This window comes from Melospiza georgiana, chromosome 2 (genome assembly GCF_028018845.1).
Source record: "Melospiza georgiana isolate bMelGeo1 chromosome 2, bMelGeo1.pri, whole genome shotgun sequence".
NCBI classification, from domain to species: Eukaryota; Metazoa; Chordata; class Aves; order Passeriformes; family Passerellidae; genus Melospiza; species Melospiza georgiana.
Window position 1 is genome coordinate 98,259,211 of NC_080431.1, and position 21,497 is coordinate 98,280,707.

General features: G+C 36.8%; 1 protein-coding gene across 2 annotated transcripts in view; it reads right to left on the reverse strand.

Annotated features, from left to right (window-relative positions):
• Window positions 1-9,644: 9,644 nt before the first annotated feature.
• The window catches only part of NLGN4X (neuroligin 4 X-linked), a 162,049-nt gene continuing 150,196 nt past the window's right edge, over window positions 9,645-21,497 (reverse strand). For both annotated transcript variants that reach the window (XM_058042814.1, XM_058042805.1), the window contains one exon: window positions 9,645-13,547. In XM_058042814.1, the coding sequence (XP_057898797.1) occupies window positions 12,698-13,547 (850 nt within the window). In that variant the 3' untranslated portion in view covers window positions 9,645-12,697. The remainder of the gene's footprint in view (window positions 13,548-21,497) is intronic.

Here is a 21,497-nt window from a genome sequence, read left to right on the forward strand (position 1 = left end):
ACGTTCTCATAATATTTTCTCTTCACCAGCCTCTGCTGACCATTAATATTACAATTACTACATACATCTCATATAGTTTTATTATACAGAGGTTATACACCTCTATGTAACATTTGTACAACATTTGTACCTAAATGTAAGAGAAAGAATGAAGGAACTTTTTTCAGCCTCATGGTTTATCTACTGCTGTTCTATTTATTTCTACTTTTCTCTTCTTTTTGGATCTACTATTTTCTAATAGTTATCTCCATCATTATGTCTCATATGCTATTTCATTATTCTGTTTTGTGATGCATGACTATTTACCCCTGTAAATGTAAACCTTTCTTTCACCTATTCTGAGATTTTATGTCATAGTTATTTTCTATCTTTGCTCCCTGTCCCAACTGGAGGGTTTTTTTTTCCATCCTAAAGTCTCAGCACAAACACTGAGCTCACAGAATGCTGCTTCTGAAATACTTGATGCAGGCAGTCCATGACCATAGCTTCTATTTTTGATTTCTCTCTCAAAAATTCTCATAGCCATTTCAATTACTCTTGGTGTAATGGACTACTAGGAATGGATTTACTGAGTATGCAAATTATCAAGAAAGGCTCCAGGCCTACCTTGTTCTGCTGAAGACCATGCACACTCAGAGTGGTCTTCTAGATGAAATCTATGCATTACTGATCACACTTTATGCTTGGTGCCAGGGAAAACCACTGTGGATATAAATTTACTTAAAAAAACCCAGAAAGTGCAGTTCTTGTCCTGCTCTGCATGAACTTATATATCTTAGAGCCTCTAGTCTTTAAAGATTCAGCTTCCTGTTCCTATCAGAGCTGGCCATTATTGTGATTTTTTTCACCTTCTGCAAATACATAATTTTAATTGTTTACAGTTATCTGAAAAAAAATCAGACATGTTCATTAGTCACTTGAATTCCATTATTGAAAAATAATTCTTTACTTGAACATCAAGTCAATCTTGCCCTCTGAGTTTCTACATCATCTCTATCTCTGAATTTACCAACTTTAGACCACAGTCCTTCACCTTTTCTACATCTCATTCTCTGAGCCCATACCTCTTTTGCTCCTCTCTCCTCCATAGGTGTCTCTTCTCCCTAAGAATTACTACCGTTTCATATTTTTCCGTTCTTTTTCTGCTAAACAGCTGAATAACTCCAGAGTGATAGAACTGCCTTGACACTCTCCATTCTCTATTCCATTATTCTTTAATTTATGCTTGGTGTTAGTAGGGTACATCTGTTTAATTTTGTTGCTTGATTTAAATTTACTTTATGTAAATCATATTTTCACCCCTTGTATTCATAAAATCTTGCATGGAGAGACAGATTTGCTAAAATGAGACATAAGACATTGCTCTTAATCAAGATAATTTGATGCTTTCCCTTCCTCATTCAAAACTGAATTAAAAACTCAAAGAAGCTATATTACTATGGGTTTGTGTTGTTGTTGTTGTTGTTTTTTTTTTTACCAAGTATCAGTGTAATTCAGTTTTAATTGATGCAATTTTACTAAGACTATAAGACATGGTAACTGTATGTATCCAGTTTTAGTTTGATTCTTTAAACTGATGAGTGATTTTCTAGAAATTATTTCTTCTGAAGTTTCAAAAGTACAGGAAATTCTCAGATCCTTTAAAAGTTTAATTATTCAGTAAATTATTCATTAGCTTAAAAATTATTTTTCAGTATCCTAAAAATAGCATATTCAAACTTTTATTTTAATCAATATTAATCTCTATCTTAATCAACAAGAAGAATCTAATTTGAAAATGATTCTGTTAATTTGTACTCCTGAAGTCCATTGAAAACCTGTCTTTACACTGCTGACTGCCACATGTGATGTGGATCAGACTCAGTTTTAGGTGAAAATTTCATTTTCTCTGAGGTTAGGGTGCCTTCTACGGATTTGTCCCCCATAAATGTGTAGACATTTTGGGTTGGGGTTTTTTGTTTGTTTTGGCTTTTTGTTCAAAGAATCTTTTGCTATTTAACTTGTGAAAAGAAAGAGATATGTTCTTACATGCCTTTAAATTGAGAAAACTTCAAAATTTAGTCAATGCAGTACATGATGAGATATGAGTTCTCTCGATGTGATAAGAGAACTATCATGGAAGTATGAAAAGGATGTTATGTCCCTTTCCTAGTTAACACAGGGGCTTTTAACTGTAATAACCAAGATTAAATAATAAAAAGCCTAGCTTTGACACCTAATCCTTACTTTGTCGGGTACAAAAAAGAGACCAGAAACATACCTGTCTGTCTTTTTTGCACAGGGGTGTGACAAATCTACTGCCTATGACTGTAATATTTATTTAGAAAGTATAAGAAGGGAAAAACCATGAAATCACACTGAAATTCCTGATTCATTCTCCCATATTTTGTAATGAAGTTAATTTCCAAAGTGAGTCTAATAACTTTTCCAAATAAATTATGTTATTCAGTGCCTGGATTTTACAGTGCAAAAGGATTAAAATCAAATGGAGCATTCAAAAGATAAAACCCTTTTAAAATTGTGAAGTTCTTTTGTTTGTTTTGGGTTCTTTATTTGTTTTTTAATATGGTTGGATATGTTCACTCCGAACATCTTCAAGTGTTTGGCATTTTAGGTCAGTGTTAGGAACATATACCATAATACCAGGGGTACATATTTTCCCACAAAAACATTTTTGAAATTATTTCAGGTTTTTAGGTGGACAAAACTAAATTTCCATTGCATTGCTGAATCCTTAAACCACCAGTAGCAGATTTTTTTTTTTATTGTGTGCTTGCTTTATTTTAAAAAGAAATAGCCTTTCATCAATATAATCTACAAAGTCAAGAGTGGGTCATTCCCTTTTTCTTAGATGTGAGCAGAATTTTAAAAATGAGCAAGTGTTTTGCAAATGGTTTTAGAACTTGGCAGTTAAGTATGCATTTTGGGACTGAAATCAAAAGCATTGCACTATAAACTGAACTTAGACAACAGGATCAATTAGCCTTGCTGCAGTGGGAAAAGACTGCCATTTGTATGCCAGAGGCCATATTGCTAAATTGCTAGTCTGATGCCAGGGCTGTGGGGAAGTGTTGCAGAATGGTTTGCATCCAAAAGTGCCAGTGGTTTGCTTGGAGGCATGGGCGGCATTTCTAGATCACATCTTCCAGTATATGCCTGAAAAGGAATCCATCTCACCTGCTCCAAGACTGCTTGCAATGCACAACAAAGTTCAGTTTGTGAGGAAATTTAATAAATGGGGATTGGCATATTTCCTTTAACAGTACATTCCTGAACCAAACAAAACCAGTAATGTAAACACAGCTTGGCAGTCTAGCGTTGTGTCTTTGTCATGTGCACTCTTTTCTGAACTTTTATTCTCAGTATTATGGATTTTCTGGTCATTTTCCTTGTTTCTGGTTTATATTTTTTTCCAGTTCAGTTGGTCCAGCCTCAAACCATTTCCTGGCTCCTCCTCACGTGCCCTTGGTTAATCAACAGCCACAATTCTTCTGCAGCTCCTGCCGTCCTCTTGACTTGCCTTTGTCCATTCTGCATAACTTGTTTTTACTCACATTCCTGTAACCTCATTTTTTACAGATGAATGGGATTTTTTCTTTTTTCTGAGGAACAACTGAGGTCTACATTCTGCGACAGAATTTTTGCAGGTGGGAAGTTATTTTCACCAAGTGAGTTTAAATACACAAGTTATCTTCTCATCTATCCCTCAGTTGTATTTGTGTGTGGATCTTCAGAGCAAAAGCTTATGTAAATCTATGGAAAAGAAAAGATTTTAAGAGGACCAGATACAAAATACTTCTAAAACATTATTTTTTTCTTTTTTTGTTTTCTATGAATTGCAAGTAATTGCAAATAGCTTTTATAATCTGACACTGAAAACTGGCAGTCAGGAAACATATAATAAGCATATATATATGTAATAAATAGATCTTCATATATAGATGGATGTAGAAATACATCCCAAATATCTAAATATGAAGACTTCTGGACTCAAATGTTAGCAGAAGTTCCTATAAAGGTTATATATTTTCACATCAATCATCATATTGCTTATTAAAACAATTGAGATTGTATATCTACCAAAAACCTTTCCCCAAATTATGTATCCTACAAAATTATATTGTTATTATATTTAACATTTCAAGGTTTGCAATGCAGAAACTGATCTGAAAACAACTGCTAAATTTCTAATCACTTAGAGTCAGAATTGCAGATTTGGACAATTGTAAAAAGCTGTATGCTCACACAGTCTCTTTCAGGCAATTATTGAGATAACTGAAAAGTATTAATTTTCCCATTGTAAATTACTCTATTTTTGAGGAAAGCAAGATTACAGTAGGATTCTACAAGTTCAGAGTGCATAAACTCCACAACTATCTCTATCCAAAAAATCATAAAATCAAATAATTCCAGATGACAAACAAAGCTGAGATCAGATCTTGAATTCAAAATGGAGAATTATAGTCAGTTTAGTACAAATGCACACATCTTTGCAATAATAAAGTGTTTACCTATTCCTCCAGCATTACCTGTGCTCTTCAAATTATTTGTTATATGCCAGATTCACAAGAATTTTTGGAAATTGCTGAAGTGCTTCTATATCACAGTGATCTTACTAACAGGAATTATTTTCATTTCTGTTTTGTTGTTGGTGTTATTACTCACATGGTACGTATTGAACAGACTTCTCTGTTTCTGACTGATCACCTATTAATAAAGTGCTGTGAGCCAAGGAAGTCTGTAAACCTGCTCTACAGAGGTCAGTGCAGTCACTGACATGCTCCCACCACCCTGAGGGGTAATGTTTGTTTTCAATCCATGTCAGTCCCTAGTTACTTGGCAGCCTCCTAGAAGAAGAAAGAGTTATTCACAAGAAAACCCTTCATTACACATAAGATCTGGATGGAGGGCAGGCAGCAGGAGCTGAAGGGGAACAAGTTCCTAACAGAAACCTCATCTCAGCTGTCCGAATTTCCAACAACTTATGTCTTCATTTTTCTCTTCCACTGTGTGCTGCAGGTCTGAAAGCTCTTAGCAGCTGTTACATGTGTCCTTGGTATACCTTACCTCACATTCTAAAAACTCAGCAACAAAAGGTAAGCAACTTCAAACTCACTATTTATTGAAGCAGCAATTTGCGGAGCTGTTGCAAACTGAATTCTACTTTCTACCTTTGTGCATGTACACATGATGATTTATTCTCATGCCTCTACCAGAAATCTCTGTTGTGTCTGATTTGGAGACATAGTGAAACATCTGCAGTCAGATGAGAGGATTAACACAACGGTGGGTACTGCTTCTCTCACACATACTGGAGCCTTAGTTTTGATAATTAAATTTTTATTTGATTAATTTTTAATCACATCCTTACTGATTTTCTGCTGTGTTAATGGTGCAGAATTTACAGTCTGGAGAGCAGCATAGATATTTTTTAATGAACCCATTATAATGGGTGAAAAAGACTTTCAAGCCTCATGAATCAACTCAGATGCTGATTGTTGCCCACCTCCAGCAACTCCCTCACAGACCACTGCTCCTTGAGTACCTCCATTGCTTTTTCCCCAGTCAACTGAAAACTGAGTAAGGTGCTTGGCTGGCCCTTCCCTGAGTACTGGGGTAAGTTAGCTGCACATCACTCTTCATCTCCTAATTCTTTCTGATAGTCCTTCACCAAGAAGAGAAAAAAAGGCTAATAATAAGTAAACCGTTCATATTTCTTCTTTCTCAATTCCAGTTCCAGCTTAGAGGGACCTCTAACATATCAGTTTCTGGAGATTTTTGAGGGCTCAAGGGCCAGTGGTTAGTAGAAGAGAGTCTATTCCAGGGACATTTTATCCATGGACTCCCACTTAGGAAAATGAAGAAAAAAGCAGATTTGAAACATAACCCCTCTGTTGGGCGCACATGCAGGGTGGTTATCCAGGCAGGACCTGCACCTTGGTCTGTCATTCTTCCCTGGTTTTTGAGTTTGGCACTTTATCTTATATCATTCCCTGAGAAATGTGCACATTTCACTTTGCTGTGTTATCTACAATGGCAGCACTGTCTTCTGGTTAAAGTAGGGCATCTTGGGATCTAATTTTATATTTCACAATACCCAGATAAGCACTGTAGATTATGTTCTGCATATCTAAATCCATATGGTATTCCATTATGTCACAAAATCTCTGTTCAAAATTCCATTATAGTCTAATTTTCTGCAATGATTTAATTTGACTAGTCCCTGTAAAAATATATCCATTGAGATAATTTTCATTTTTTCTGTTGTCCCTTCACACAGAAGAAATCCATCACATTACTTTAAGGTCATTTCATATCATGTAGTATCATATTTCTTCCTGTCAAATTCATTTAGAAACAATCTGCGTTTGACTCTTATTTATTTTAACACTCTTCCTGCCGTTTATTTGCTGTTGTTGGTAAGGATTTTGAAAGCAGAAACCCTATTAAAATACTTTTGCAATATCATCTTGATTTCCTGAAATCTTCAAACTCCAGTCTAGTTTCTGAAGTGAGACATCCATTGACCGAAGTGTACAAAGCATTCATGCAGCTCAACCTGCAAGTTGTTGCCTATAAAAAATAACCACCAGTGCAGGAAACTAGTGCATTTTCTCTGAATTCTACCTTGGGTCGTGCTCACTTTTGACATGGTGTAATGAAATTTTGATGCATGAAAATATTTATTGTATTTATTTTCCTTTGCATGTGAAAGAAGTCACCACCAAGTGGAAGGCAGTATATCATGAATTCTTGTCGTACAAGGCTGACTGTGCCAGCCCCTGTTAGCTTGCACTGATGGTAGAATCAGGAAACATAATAGCTTAGAAAAGTTTTTATGTTTTGGTGGAACAATGTAATTATGTGCATCTAAACAAGAATTACGAACAACGTAGGGGTTGAGAAATCTTGCTGTGGAACAGAATGACATACTAACTTAATTTACCTTTGATTAAAGATCAAGGTAGAAAAGAAACAAATGCCAACAGTGAATAATAATAATAATAAAAGCTGCAGGGTAACAGGAGAGCTGGCTGCAAGCTGGCACTTCCCACTAAGACATACACTGTGTCAAAGCAAAGCTGTTAGGCTGGCGCAAAATGCAGTCACAGAGATCGATGCATTTCAAGGATGAGGAATATTGTCATGTAAATACCCCTTCAATAGAACTTCTTAAACACTAAAAGCAGCAAGGAAAATGCCAGATGAAAATGCTCTCTCACAGTCATACAGCACAGAATGGAACAAGTCTGAAAACAAAGTTGTGACAGAAAAAAACACACATGAAAACATATCTGCATCTCTAGGAAAGTATCTGATGTAAAAAGAGATAAAAGATATGACAAGACATGAAATGAGTGAGGGCTTTGAGTCAGGTACAGCAAAAAGCAAGATATCAGACACCAAAATCTTGAAAAAAAATGGTCTCTATAAATGCATTATTTTAAAAATAAAACATATATAAAGCTCTCTTCTGTTTTTGTGCCATCTTTGGCTCTTGGAGAGAAATATAACTGTGCTGTGTAGTCTAAGTCAAAGCCAATATATGTCAGTCCTTTGTCTAGCTTTTCCCTTCTATTTAAACTTGGAGCCCTTGAAATCGGACTACTGTGAATCACCCAGATAACCTAGAAGCCCTGATAAAAGGCACTAGAGGAAGAAAAAACAAAGAGGTCATCTATTTCATTCCTCATTTATGTATGGGAATATTTCAGACAGTACTGTGTGAAAGGTTTTGCTATTTTATGTAGAGAAGGGGTGGAAAATGAAGTTAGGAAAATGGAGATATTGCAAAAAAATTTGCAAACTTTCCCCTGATAACAATGGAATGTACCTTATTTATTAGGTGTTTATTTTACATTTGAATTGTTGGGATATTACTGCATATTGACTTTAATTACTAGTGTGTCTTAGGAGAGCTGCAGTTTACTTGGTTTATGATAAAACTCTTTTTCTGATTTGGACATTGTGATTGGATTGTGTCTAAATCATCCCTGAGTGATCTGAATTTCATTACATCATTAAAAATGGGATGAAATCATTTGGGTAGGCTACAAAAGACTAAGAAAGCATAATTTCCTTAAAACATAACTTTCAGAAGACACAGTGAGGAGCTTAGTACCCACTGTGGTACACCAAACAAAATGGCTTGAATCAAATCTTCATCCAGAAGTAAAATATTTATTATGCTACAGCTCAAAAAAGATGTTTAGACATTTCCAAAAACCTTCTTTGTTTTTAATTTAATATCTTACTTTTCAGGCTAATTTGATGGGTTGAGAAGCATTTAAAATATTATGATATTAAATTTATAATATCATAATTTCTATTGGGATAAAAAAACCAGTTTTCACCAGCTGTTAATGGCCTCTGGAGACATTCAAGCTGATGAGGTTTATGATTCCAAACAACTGTAGATGAAAATATGAGAAACAGTTGACAATAACTAAATAATACAAATGTAAAATCACAAATCTGAGACAAGCACGTAATTGTCATGGTATTATTTCATATGATTTTTATGTGATATTAAATACCATTAAATTGTAATACTCTTAGCAAAGCCAAAATAGGAACATACTAATCATCATATTTATATTTCAGGCAACAAAGGAATAAAATAACACAATATTAAGTTAGCATGAACAAAGTTCTGAAGATGTTCTCTTTTCAAAATGTGAAACTGATTAGCTGAAAATAAGCAAATTTATTGAGTTCACCCAGAAATTTAAGGGGAACAATTCACAGAAATGACACAATTGTAACCCCTCTTTATGTGTATGAATTATCTCAGAGCAAGATGTGGAAATCTGAAGTGTACCTGTAATTAAACATATTTGCTGAAAAACGCTAAATCTGCAGTTTACTTGCAAAAGCTTTATATACAAATTCAATATTCAAAATTCAAGCCACTTGATTAGGTCAGTATGTGCATGTTTCTACCTCAGAAGCTTGATTTTTCATATCAAAATTTTGATATGAATAATTAAGACTTTGATTTTTGCAAATACTTTTCACTAATATGCTCAAAATTCATCAAATATTATTGTTAGTACCTCTATTCAGCAGAATAGTTACAGAAAGAAAACAACACCTAGTTCAAATTACTAAAGTGTTTACATACCTTTCCAGTGAAAGGAAATCTGGTTGATAAACAGAATCTGATATCATAAAAGAACAAATTATTTACTTTCTCAGCCTTTGAAAGGAGAATGATATTAACATCCTTGCAATATATGTAAATACCTTAAATGCATATGTGTAACATATGTTGCTAGTTTTACATATTTTTTCTAGCAAAACTCATTTTATATCTAAATTTAAAATATAAAAATGAAGTATATTGACTTGTGGAGCTTGACATATTAGATTTATCTGCATTATTTGATCCCTAACCCAGAAGATATTTTTTGCATTTTTCAGCTGCTAAGCTATACACTAATATGGGAAACTGCTTACCCAAGCTTTTCTTTCAGTGCCTCAGAAAATACTAACAAAACAATTAAACCATTGCTTCAATGGGAATTGCAGTGTATACAGGTAATAAATATATGGAGTTTATTTTTTTAAATCTTCATTGTCTGAGCTTTCCTTTTACTGGCAGGCTTATAGAACTACAAAAGCCATGAAAACTCAATGCTAACTTAAAAGTGCAACCTCTGTTACTTTAATATTTTTATACTGAGTATCAAGGCATTGTTTACAGTAGATAATGAAATGGAGATGGGGCAGAAAACACACCTCTGAAAGACTTTCTACACAAAAGGATGAACACGTAGTTATTTGCACAAAGCATTAGAAAATACCGTGATATTTTATTATTAAAAATGCTGCTGAAAAGTTTATACATATGTGTCCAGCCATATATATCTTCTATCATTACTTAAGGCAAAAAAAACCCAAAAAATTGCAAAACAATAACAGAAGAAACCATTGAACCCTGTGTGCCTCTTAAGGACAAGAATATAAGCCTGGGAAAGTACTTTTGTTTTTCTTTTACAGTTTCAAAGTATATTTTGATATCATTATTATAGAATTCTATGAAGACCCTATAAATCTGTTCCCTCTATAAATCATACATCAGTCCAGATGTATCAAATTATTAAATCAACTTGATTGTAATTACTTTTAAAAGCTAAAATCATTCACTTACAGGACTTTTTTTACCCAAATGTCACAAGCCTGACACAGTACTGTACATATTGCTAGCAGAAGACAATTGGAAGTACTAAACAAATACTTTAATTCACATTACAAACATACCCAACTGATTATGATGCCAAGCATCATTACCTTTTTTTTTTTACTTTTTTTTTTTTTTTTTTTTTTTACTTTTTTTTTTTCAAACCTTTTTTTAAGATTTATAAACTAATGCATCTCAGCTGAGGCATTACATAGCTGGTGGAAATGGCCTGGTATAGAGTCAGCATTTAATATATTATGTGATGGATCAGTGAAAAAAACAAAACAATTTTCCATTTCCTACTAGTTGTACTTTGGGGTTGCTGCTTCATCACATTCCAACCTGAGCTCCCAGGTCAGATTTATAGCGCATTTACTGCAGATAAAGGATTATATCAGCCACATGTTGCATTTTTATCATGTCATTACTTTGTATTTCTTTCCTTCAGAATTTCCTTTACTGCCTGCTACAACATAGAGTTGTGCAGATGAATAGACCTCAGTGAATCACCTTGTCTTTGCTTTTTTTTGTAGGGGTGACTATTTCAAGGTATTTTACTAGGAAAAAAAGGTGTAGAAAACAAGAAGAGCTACAAGGCATCTTGTGCTAATCATTATGGGACATATGATATCAATGCAGTTTAGTTGTGAATTAAAATAGAAAATAGTGGGATAGTCTGGGATAGTCACGTTCAAGTGCAGACCAATTTGTTCAAAGATCTTTGGTTACTATCTCTCAATGATGGAGTACCTTTCAAAGACAAAATATAAAGCAATCTTCATCTGCAAAAACTATATTCTGGGTTTTCACATTCAAATCAGTTGTTTGAATCAAACTGCAAAGTTACTTTGATAGCTCTGCTTGGCCCCTGTTTTTCTAGTGAAGGAAAAGCAGAAGGGAACAACCAGCTAATAATTTGACTTTCCTGAGAGAGATGCTCTCTGGGATTTTCAGTTTTATTCAAATGCAGAACAGCTGAGGATTTCTCTGCTTCTCTCTCCATAACGCTCACTGACTGTGGGACTGAGTGCAATGAATCAGCAAATAAGAATTTTCTGACAGGTACACTCTCAAGCGCAAAACAAGATACGGGGCTGATAAGTTCTTTACACACTCATCACTCTGAACAGTTTGAACAACAGCCAGCCAACCAACCCTGCATTTCCCAACTTTCAAATTGTGGTTTTATTTTGTTCAGCAATGCTGAGGAGGTGCTTTCTCAGCTGAGATTCTACTGCAACTGCTGGTGAGTTTAGAGCTAGTTTTCCTTGAAGAAGGCTGACCAACACACAGGCTTTCATTGCTTTTGTCAGGGCACAAAACTCTTCCTAATGTATCACAATAACGAAGAGCTACAAACTGGACTCCAAATATATATTATTGGATGTTTCTTGGTTCAGTTCAACAAGCTTAAAATAGTAATTCTTTAATTATTTTCTTTTGTATTTTTTTCTCTTTGTTTTCCAATCCATTGCTGTGTTGGAATTTAACAAAGGCTAACACAAAATTAAATTATAGAAAAAATGTTTCAGAAAAGAACAACAATCTCCTATGAATACTTTAACATGCACTAGTGCAACCTGTAAGAGAAAATACGCAGGTCACACAGACAACTGTATCCTCTGCATGACACCATGGCCTCATATAAATGAAACATGTTAGAAAAAACTCATGGTTTTTGTTAACCACTAGTAATTAAGAAGAAATTCCTCCTTTGGTCTTGGAGGAAACAGAGGTCATATGACTAATGTATATACACATAGGTCACAATCGAATGCACAATCTTTCTAAAAGCTCTTTTCAAACTGAAAACATCAATAAAAGCTGCTTCTTTTTTTGTTTGTTTTTAAACTCACAGCTATGTACATTTTTACAAAGTTTCTTTAAATATAGTTCAGGCTGGCAAGTCATCTCTTTGCACAGAACTATACGTATTTTACTGCATAGTCAGTCCTCCTCCTTTTTTTTTTTTTTCATTTTTGTTTTTAATAATAAAATTCTATTTTCCCCATCTGAATTACAGCTTCATATGCTGGGTAAAAGCCCATGGTGATGTCTTTGTTTTATCAACGGCCATGGTATGGCACATAAAGAATCTTTTTTATAATTTTATTTATTTTAAAAAAACCAAAACAAAACACCTGTACAGTCACTGGCTCTGTCTTCCAGAAGACTCTCCTTTGCTTGTTACACTTACAACACCATTTTAAATTACTTCTTCTGGCCTCAACTTTCAATCAAAGTGGCTGAGATCTTAAAGCAGTATTGTAACAGCAATGTACACTTTTCACATTTCACAGGGTTTGTAGTTGATCTTTAACATCAGTGAGTTTCTGTGGGAAGGATCAGTAAGAAAATAATGACTGTCCTTCTCTTTTACTTATTTTTACTTTAGATTTTGACAAGGTGTTCAATGAATGGTATATAACTTTTTCCTCTTCTTTTTTTTCTTTTTTTTTTTTTTTTTTTTCTTTCTTCCAAGTGGCTTGTGAGGGTAGATGGGGAAGGGCTGAGCTATACCCTAGTGGTCGAATGTCCATGGGGCAAATTTGTACTGTTTTGTCCTCCACTGAAAGTGTTGAAAGTATGCAAAGGCTGCATTCCTGTTAATGTATTTGGAATCATGGTTATGGTGTTGGGTGTCATTAGCGGGATGTCATCTGGGGACCTTCTCAAAGTGAGCGTGTAGTCAGGCGGACAGGTGAGTCTCAGTGTGTCGTGGGCCTGCAGCGATTCACACTCGTGGTCATGTTCTAGCTGCTTCATCTGCAAGGACATGATCTCCTCATTTTGTATGTGTGCTATGTCGTTGGTGGTGTTCCTCTGGGGGCTGGGGCGCCTGTGAGTCTCGTGACGCCGCTTGTCCTTCTTGTAATATAATGCAGCAAATGCTAAAATATTGAGGAACAGCAAGGAGGCCCCCACAGCAATGGTGACACTCAGCTCTGTGGAGTAATCCCTCTTGTTTTCTATCAGAACTGTGGTATCCTCTGGAGCTGTTTTATGGGTGTCTTTCGAATGTTTGGGATTGTTGGCAGGCGTCATTGCTGGGCGTTTGGTGGCTGGCCATAATTTCCCAGGAGAACGCCGGGTCACATACGGAAATGAGGTCATGTCAGGAGGGGGGACTTTAGTTGTGGTGGAAACATACTGAAATATTTCATTCAGGTTGTGAAGGTGTGGTACCAGCTCCAACCAGAAAGCAACTTTGGTTGCTCGATAGTGATCACGAACTCGGGGTTTCAGGCCAATGTGTAAATAAAGTTGGTCTTTAGGATTGTATTTGGACCAGGCTACTTCTTCAAAGCGGTTGGGTTTTGTGTGGATGAACTTTGTGTCCTGTGGAACAGGCTGGTTTGGATCTCTAAAAAAAAAAATTAAACAGACAATATTACAGTCATTAACCTTTCTACAAAAAACCTACAACAAAACAAAAGCAAACAAACACGAAACCCTCTCAATCTTACAGTTAATAGTTTATCCAATATTTACATTAACTGAAAAGCAGAAGATTAAAACATTCCCTAACTGAAGAACAGCTGTTAATAAGTAATCAAAAGAAAATTACTTACTGTACAGAGTATCTCAGATACTACAATAGTTTTTTGACATGAAAATGAAGAAATCATAGTGTTTCAGTTACCAAAAGGTCTTTTGAAGTGATTCAATACCATTCTCCAAGGAGTGCATCTTAGAGACATACCATCTTAGAGAAGTACCAACTACCTCTTTCCATAGTAAATGTGTAGGTTCAACCCTTCTCCAGGTTTGACACTAACTTTTTAATTTAAGGTACCACTTCTTCCACTGCTGCAAGTAGTAAACATGGGCGTCTAAGCCCCATGGCAATATTGGAAGTCCCTCTGAACACACAGAATTATACTTGTGCACATATTACAAGAAAAACCTCTTCAAAACCTGAAGTAGCAGGGCTAATACATGTACCAACCATTTCTGCTTGGTTTTTTTAATTGAGCTATTAATCCTCCTCCATTTACATACTTGCTTTGGTGAAAAAAAACCTTTGAACTACCTTTGTGTCACAAATTTTTCATCATTCCCACTAGCAGAGGACTATTTGAAGGTTCCATGTGATCATTGCTACAAAGTCAAGGGACAATGGGCCTTAACTGATATGAGACATATTTTAGCCGAGATAACCAGTTTTAAAGTACTTCAGTAGCAGTAAGATAAGAGTAGTTCACAGGTCAGAGATAATTACAAAATTGGTAAATTATTTTTTTTTCTTACGGGTTCAGAATAAAGACAAACCAATGCCACAAAGAGCATTTAGATGTGGTTAATGTATGCATATCCTTATTATTATAAATTTAAATAAATAGCATGAAAAAAATAGGAAGTTAAAATTACTTTTACAATACTAAGTTTAATAGTAGGTTGCACATTAATTTCAAGCATCTTTTCTAGCAATGATAGCTTTCTGTGGCTTTGTCTTATATTATACTGAGAGTAGATTATTTATTTCCTGTGCATTACTCAGAACTTTCCATTTTCTTGTTACTTATTTATATGCATTCGCTTATTTCCTGTGAAAAGAATTCTAATATTTTCCCTTTCTTCCAATATACAGTTATGTATATTCTGGGAATACCAAGTTATATCCTTACAGATTTTAAAGCATAATTTTTCTTTCTCCATTTTCAAATGCCCATGAATCTATGAGCCTACTTTAGCATTCCTTTGCTGTACATAAAGAGCTATTTCTTAGTTCTTAAATGTGGCAAGTAATTTGACTTTAATAATCTTATGATTCCTGCATTCTTTTTTTACTTGAAAGAAGGTATCTTACTTTTTTTGAGAGAAAAGAAGAATTATTTTTCTAAATATTTTGGTATTTTGGCTTACTTATGCCTGTGGTTATAGTGTTTGGGGTTTTTTGAGGTGGTTTAGTGTGCTGATTTTTTTTTAGTATTGAAATATATCTCATCCTTCTCATTTCAATAACATTTAAAAAATACAAACTAGGGGTTCTAAAATGCTATCCTTCCTTCCTTCCTTCCTTCCTTCCTTCCTTCCTTCCTTCCTTCCTTCCTTCCTTCCTTCCTTCCTTCCTTCCTTCCTTCCTTCCTTCCTTCCTTCCTTCCTTCCTTCCTTCCTTCCTTCCTTCCTTCCTTCCTTCCTTCCTTCCTTCCTTCTGCCACTTCCTTCCTTCCTTCCGCCACTTCCTTCCTTCCTTCCTTCCGCCACTTCCTTCCGCCACTTCCTTCCTTCCTTCCTTCCTTCCTTCCTTCCTTCCTTCCTTCCTTCCTTCCTTCCTTCCTTCCTTCCTTCCTTCCTTCCTTCCTTCCTTCCTTCCTTCCTTCCTTCCTTCCTTCCTTCCTTCCTTCCTTCCTTCCTTCCTTCCGCCACTTCCTTCCTTCCGCCACTTCCTTCCTTCCTTCCTTCCTTCCTTCCTTCCTTCCGCCACTTCCTTCCGCCACTTCCTTCCGCCACTTCCTTCCGCCACTTCCTTCCTTCCGCCACTTCCTTCCTTCCGCCACTTCCTTCCTTCCGCCACTTCCTTCCTTCCGCCACTTCCTTCCGCCACTTCCTTCCGCCACTTCCTTCCTTCCTTCCGCCACTTCCTTCCTTCCTTCTGCCACTTCCTTCCTTCCTTCCGCCACTTCCTTCCTTCCTTCCTTCCTTCCGCCACTTCCTTCCGCCACTTCCTTCCTTCCTTCCTTCCTTCCTTCCTTCCTTCCTTCCTTCCTTCCTTCCTTCCTTCCTTCCTTCCTTCCTTCCTTCCTTCCTTCCTTCCTTCCTTCCTTCCTTCCTTCCTTCCTTCCTTCCTTCCTTCCTTCCTTCCTTCCTTCCTTCCTTCCTTCCTTCCTTCCGCCACTTCCTTCCGCCACTTCCTTCCGCCACTTCCTTCCGCCACTTCCTTCCGCCACTTCCTTCCTTCCTTCCGCCACTTCCTTCCGCCACTTCCTTCCGCCACTTCCTTCCTTCCTTCCTTCCTTCCTTCCTTCCTTCCTTCCTTCCTTCCTTCCTTCCTTCCTTCCTTCCTTCCTTCCTTCCTTCCTTCCTTCCTTCCTTCCTTCCTTCCTTCCTTCCTTCCTTCCTTCCTTCCGCCACTTCCTTCCTTCCTTCCGCCACTTCCTTCCTTCCTTCCTTCCTTCCGCCACTTCCTTCCTTCCGCCACTTCCTTCCTTCCGCCACTTCCTTCCTTCCGCCACTTCCTTCCTTCCTTCCGCCACTTCCTTCCGCCACTTCCTTCCTTCCGCCACTTCCTTCCTTCCTTCCGCCACTTCCTTCCGCCACTTCCTTCCGCCACTTCCTTCCGCCACTTCCTTCCGCCACTTCCTTCCTTCCGCCACTTCCTTCCTTTCTCCCTCCCCCTTTCTTTCTTTCAACAGTTAGCCAAATTGGTTTAGTTCAGAAAAGAAAGATATTTTATTGGCAATTGTTCATCCCAGTTCAAACTAAAAAAGTAATATTCCCTTCCAAGCAGTACAGAAACAGATGTATGCTGCTGCTTTGAGGGATTCTAACATGCATGGAAGAAGGGAATAAAGCTGTTTATTTTGTTATTAAAGAACAGACTGAAAGAGCTACAAAATCTAAACACAAAGATATTGGCCCAATTCAATAGATCTACTTTGAAAAATCTTCGGGGTTCATAATATAAATTCTAAGGCAAATTAATAATCAACAAGGTTATCTAAACGTGAAACATTTTTTTTCTCAGAAACTCAAATGCTGCAAGAGTTCTGGCACACAATCTTGTGTCATCCCCCTTGCTGTTCTGATTCACATCCCAAAAGACTCTGGGAATGGTTCTAGAGAGAACTGATTCCTTAATTTAGCTCTTGTAAACAAGTTGCAGTTGATACACAGAATAGAAGATGAAGAAGCTGAGAACTCACTTTAAAAAGCAGCCAAGCTGGACATGCACTTTTAAAATTTTTAGTGGTCTTATAAAAATTATTATTATTATCCTCATAGCTGATGATTATTTTAGTAAACAACATTTTTTAAAATTAGCATTCTCACTGTGGTCCCTTCCAACCATTTTGCATCCTGTGATTCCCTTTCCCTACAAAAAGCCTGAAAAACAAATAAATATCAGCCTCCTTTTTCCTCTCTGCCATCCTCTACTTCCATCTGTCATTTTTAACTATATTTATTGGGAGCAGCCAATTATGCTGCCGCCTCCTCCAAAGACAAGAGAGAAAATAACATTACATGAGTCTGGGCTTGTATTTGCATATTTGTTTACATGGCTCTGTGTGGGCATGAAGTTGTCCCTTGAAACAAGAACCAGGAAAAAATCAACCATCCCTACAGACAAGTAATTTCTTTGCTGAGGATATCAGAGCTCAGCCATTGACATCAAGTCTAGGGCTGATCACTTAAAAAATTAATAAAATGGTTTGAATAGTCTCTCTGAATTTGGAAGGTAGATATCTAAATTATGTTGGGTTTTTTTACAAGAAACAGGAATAGCAAAGTCCAGTCCTAAATAAGGGATCTAATAATGGCCTTGGATCTTGGTTTTATAGACTAATGATTATTTTCAAAAAATATTCAGTAGATATAAACAAGAGAACTTTTACTTTCCTTGGCCATCCTGCTGTGTACGCTGCCGAAAATTCATGAAGTTACAACTTATAACTTGTTTTTTCCTGGGGTACTTAGGCAGCTTATCCTATTATAAACCATTTTCCTGTTTTATTGGTTGGCATAAAACATAGATGTACAGGCAATCATTTCTCCTATCAAATCATCTGTTCAACAAAATTCTTGATCTGTTACTTTAATTTCAAATTTTCCCTTGGCTTTTAAGACTCCCAATTCCTTTGTGTTTCTAGATGTTCTTGAGTCTCAAGTGTGTTATTTCATAACAAAGACAGCCAGAAAACCTTCCTTTAAAGGAATCCACTGCAATCATGATGATAACCTGCAATCAACATTATGACAGTATAATCCGAATAATGTATTTCCAGTTCTGAACTTTTTACAGTATTGGCTCTCATAGGGAGGAGATTTCTTGTTTCCCCATTTGTCAGTTGGTAGGGAGGCTTTTCTTTTCTTCATCCGACTACTATAACAAGATTGATCATTATTGCTATTTATTTTGCTATTTCATTACTTATTTTTACCACTTTTAGAATTCAAACATCTTATCCACCAAAAAATGTCCCCATCATGAAATGCTTGATTTTTTTTTTCCATATGACAGAAGACCATATCTTCTCTAAGGTGTATTTTTGTTAATGTGCAGAATAATCTCATTTCACCTGCCACCTTTTTCCTCCCATTTTCAGTCTGCACTAATTTTGCACAACTTAAGATGTTTTTGTATATTGTCATTCAATTCAAACCTCATGGGCATGAGATGTAAAATCAAAACATCAACTTTTTTCTCAGGTGATATAAAGTAAATATTCCTGCAATGGATGTTGACTGAGGAGCAACACACACTCCTGTTCCTAAGGTAGATTAGTAGCGGACCTGGAGGATAAATGAAGGAATGTGGTATTTCATATCTGATTATATTTTCATGGGAAGGATAGTGAATTAAGTTTTCTCATATCCCAAATTCCTTATAAGATGGTGAAACACCATTTGTGTTCTAACTACTTCTGCCGTGTTGTGGTGTGCTGTAATGTCCCATTTTGGCCTTCCAGGTCATCCCCCCAGGTGTGCCTATACCTCTCTCCCTTCCCCCTTGCCCCCATGCTGAGTGAGTCCTGTCAATCAGGCTTAACATTTCAACAAGGCGTCGTGGGGTTGGTCAAGTTCAAAGGATGCCCCTATGCCCAGAGGTCATTGGCCTGTCTGGGTGTCATCTTCCCCTGAGACCCTGCCCCTCTCACCTGGTTGGTGGCTCACCTGTACCTCCCCTCCCCCTGTCCCTGAGCTTAAAAAGGTGATCAGAGCATGCGGTGATTGTTCTGCTGGAGCAGTTCCTCACGTTCAGACCTCTGTAACCATGGAATAAACCTCTGGACATTAAACCCTCCAGCAGAATCCTCTCCTTTTTCTCTTCACCATCACCTGAAGCCATTCCTCCTGAGGTATACGGGGTTCCTAACAAGCCTGGACTTGTTCAGTGCCCAGCTGCAACCACCAGCAAGCCAAGGTATCTCTGGGGTGACACACCGCAGTTGCTGCCTTTGGCCCGGCAGCGAGGGTCAGACTGGCCCAGGCACAATCTAACTGGTAATATTGGGAGCCTTTTTTCCAATACTGCCACAGCATTGACTATCACTCAAGAACTATTACATTAATGTACTTGAAATGTTTTAAATTTTTTGTTCTTTATCTTCACTAGAGAGCAAAATGTCTTCACAGTTACATCATCTTTGTCTCCAACACCCTGAAATGCCCCTAGATGTTTTATTTTCTTTCAGTAGTACACTTTTCTCTGTATGATTTAAAAAAAAATGGAAGAGAGAGAAAAACTGTTTTTTTTTCATTCTTCTGTTGATTCTTTTCATGCTGTCACAATACTAATAATGCCACAGACATTCCTGTTTGAAGGACTGTTATACAGGCATGTTTTCCCTTACCTCCTCTCCTCAATTATCCCCAGTTCCCACTGTTGCCATGCTCCCTGTCAGCTAAGGACTAACAGCTAAGGACTCCTTATGAGAGGTAAGGAACACAAACCATAACTACACTGTTGTTTGACTAACACAGATTTGCCATTGGAGATAGTTATTTCTTCAGATGAAAACATCAAAAAGAAATGCAACAGCCTCATAAAAGAGTTGTCTGAGAATTGATTTGAAACTACACTTTAATAACTGCAAGTTTAATCAGGTCTTCTATTAGAGAACCAAACTGCATACAAAACACAGATATTCCTAATAACTCGTGTTTGTGCTTCAGATTCAACGGTACCTAAATAATTCTGGAGTATTTACCTGAAATACAAAGAAAACAAGGATATATCCTCCAGACCTTTATCTTTCCCAATACCTGGGGTTAGGGTTAGGGTACAGAGCTGGATGATGGTGATAAAAAGTAGAGTACTAAAATTCCTGAAAACCAGGGCAATTTTTAGAAACCTAATAGATGTCTCTAATGAGAATATGGCTTTGTATCTACTGTGTGAAACTTCAAATCCCTCACAAGAGCATAGCTGGCTGAGTATCTATGACGGACTGGCCCACAACCCCTCACATACTTCCCTCTTCCCCACTGATGTGTCTGCAAAGGAGGTAACATGGTCCTAACAAACAGAACTTGGCCTAAAAAATTACCATTACAGTTAGGATGGCACTACTGGTAGCAGACTGAAGCTGCAAGTGCACGTCATAATGAAGCTCTCACATGTATTTCTGTGCATTGAGGAATTCAAAGCTGTATTTTCATGTCATTTTTGTATCCCAAATGTAGGATCTCAAACTTACTCTTTAATAAATTGTTTTCCTATTTCTAGGGCATGTTGGAAACAGTTTTGAAAAGGCCAAATGAAAAACTCTAAATAATAATCATCATCATTTAAAAAAAAGAAGTCATAGGTGAAGTATTAGCAAAATACAGCTTCCAGGCATTCATTTGAAGCACAAGCTATTTGCCATTAAACACTTTAATTGTCACCTCCTGTTTGCTAGCTTCAGTAACCAACTTACAAGTTAAACACAATAAAAGTACTGCGCCCTGTGCTGTGTCTTTCACCTACTGATTTTACAAGACTGACCTGCCCTACAAATCCAGCCTTGGCAGTAGGCCCATTAAACAGCGTGTGCTTTTTAGCAATGGATGGCCTGCCATTAAAAGTCCATCTGAATGATGCACCACCTGAGCCATAATTTTACAATAAGTACCTGAATGCAGCCTCCGTGGGAGAGTCATAGAGATTGGAAAAGTCCCAAACACATTAAAAATAAATAAATATATCTGCAGTTCTACTGTTCAAAGCTTACCTACAGGGAAATGCGAAATAATAAAATCTTTCTGCTAAAAGAGTTTTATGCGTTGCCATGGGTACAAATACAAAGCAAGACAAGTACTATCATAATAAGGATGGTAAATTATCAATTAAAAATAGGGTGGGGAAAAAATCCAAAGCAGAGCCCCCAGCAATGCAGTTCTGAACTTGAGAGTTGAAGGACCTGAGTGGGTACAGAGATTTCAGATTGCAAGTGAATGAGCAGAGTGGAGAACAGTTACCCCAGAGATCCCATTGCTCTAGGCTTGAGATGCTACAACCTTTGCCTTTCTGTTTGAGGAACCACAGGTGCAGAACAAATGTAATCTTAAAATATTATCTGCCTCCAAGTATTCTCCTGTACAATGCAGAACGATTAATCATTGCTCAACCAAACCAAGAAAAGACCCCACCAAGGTAATATGCATTGTG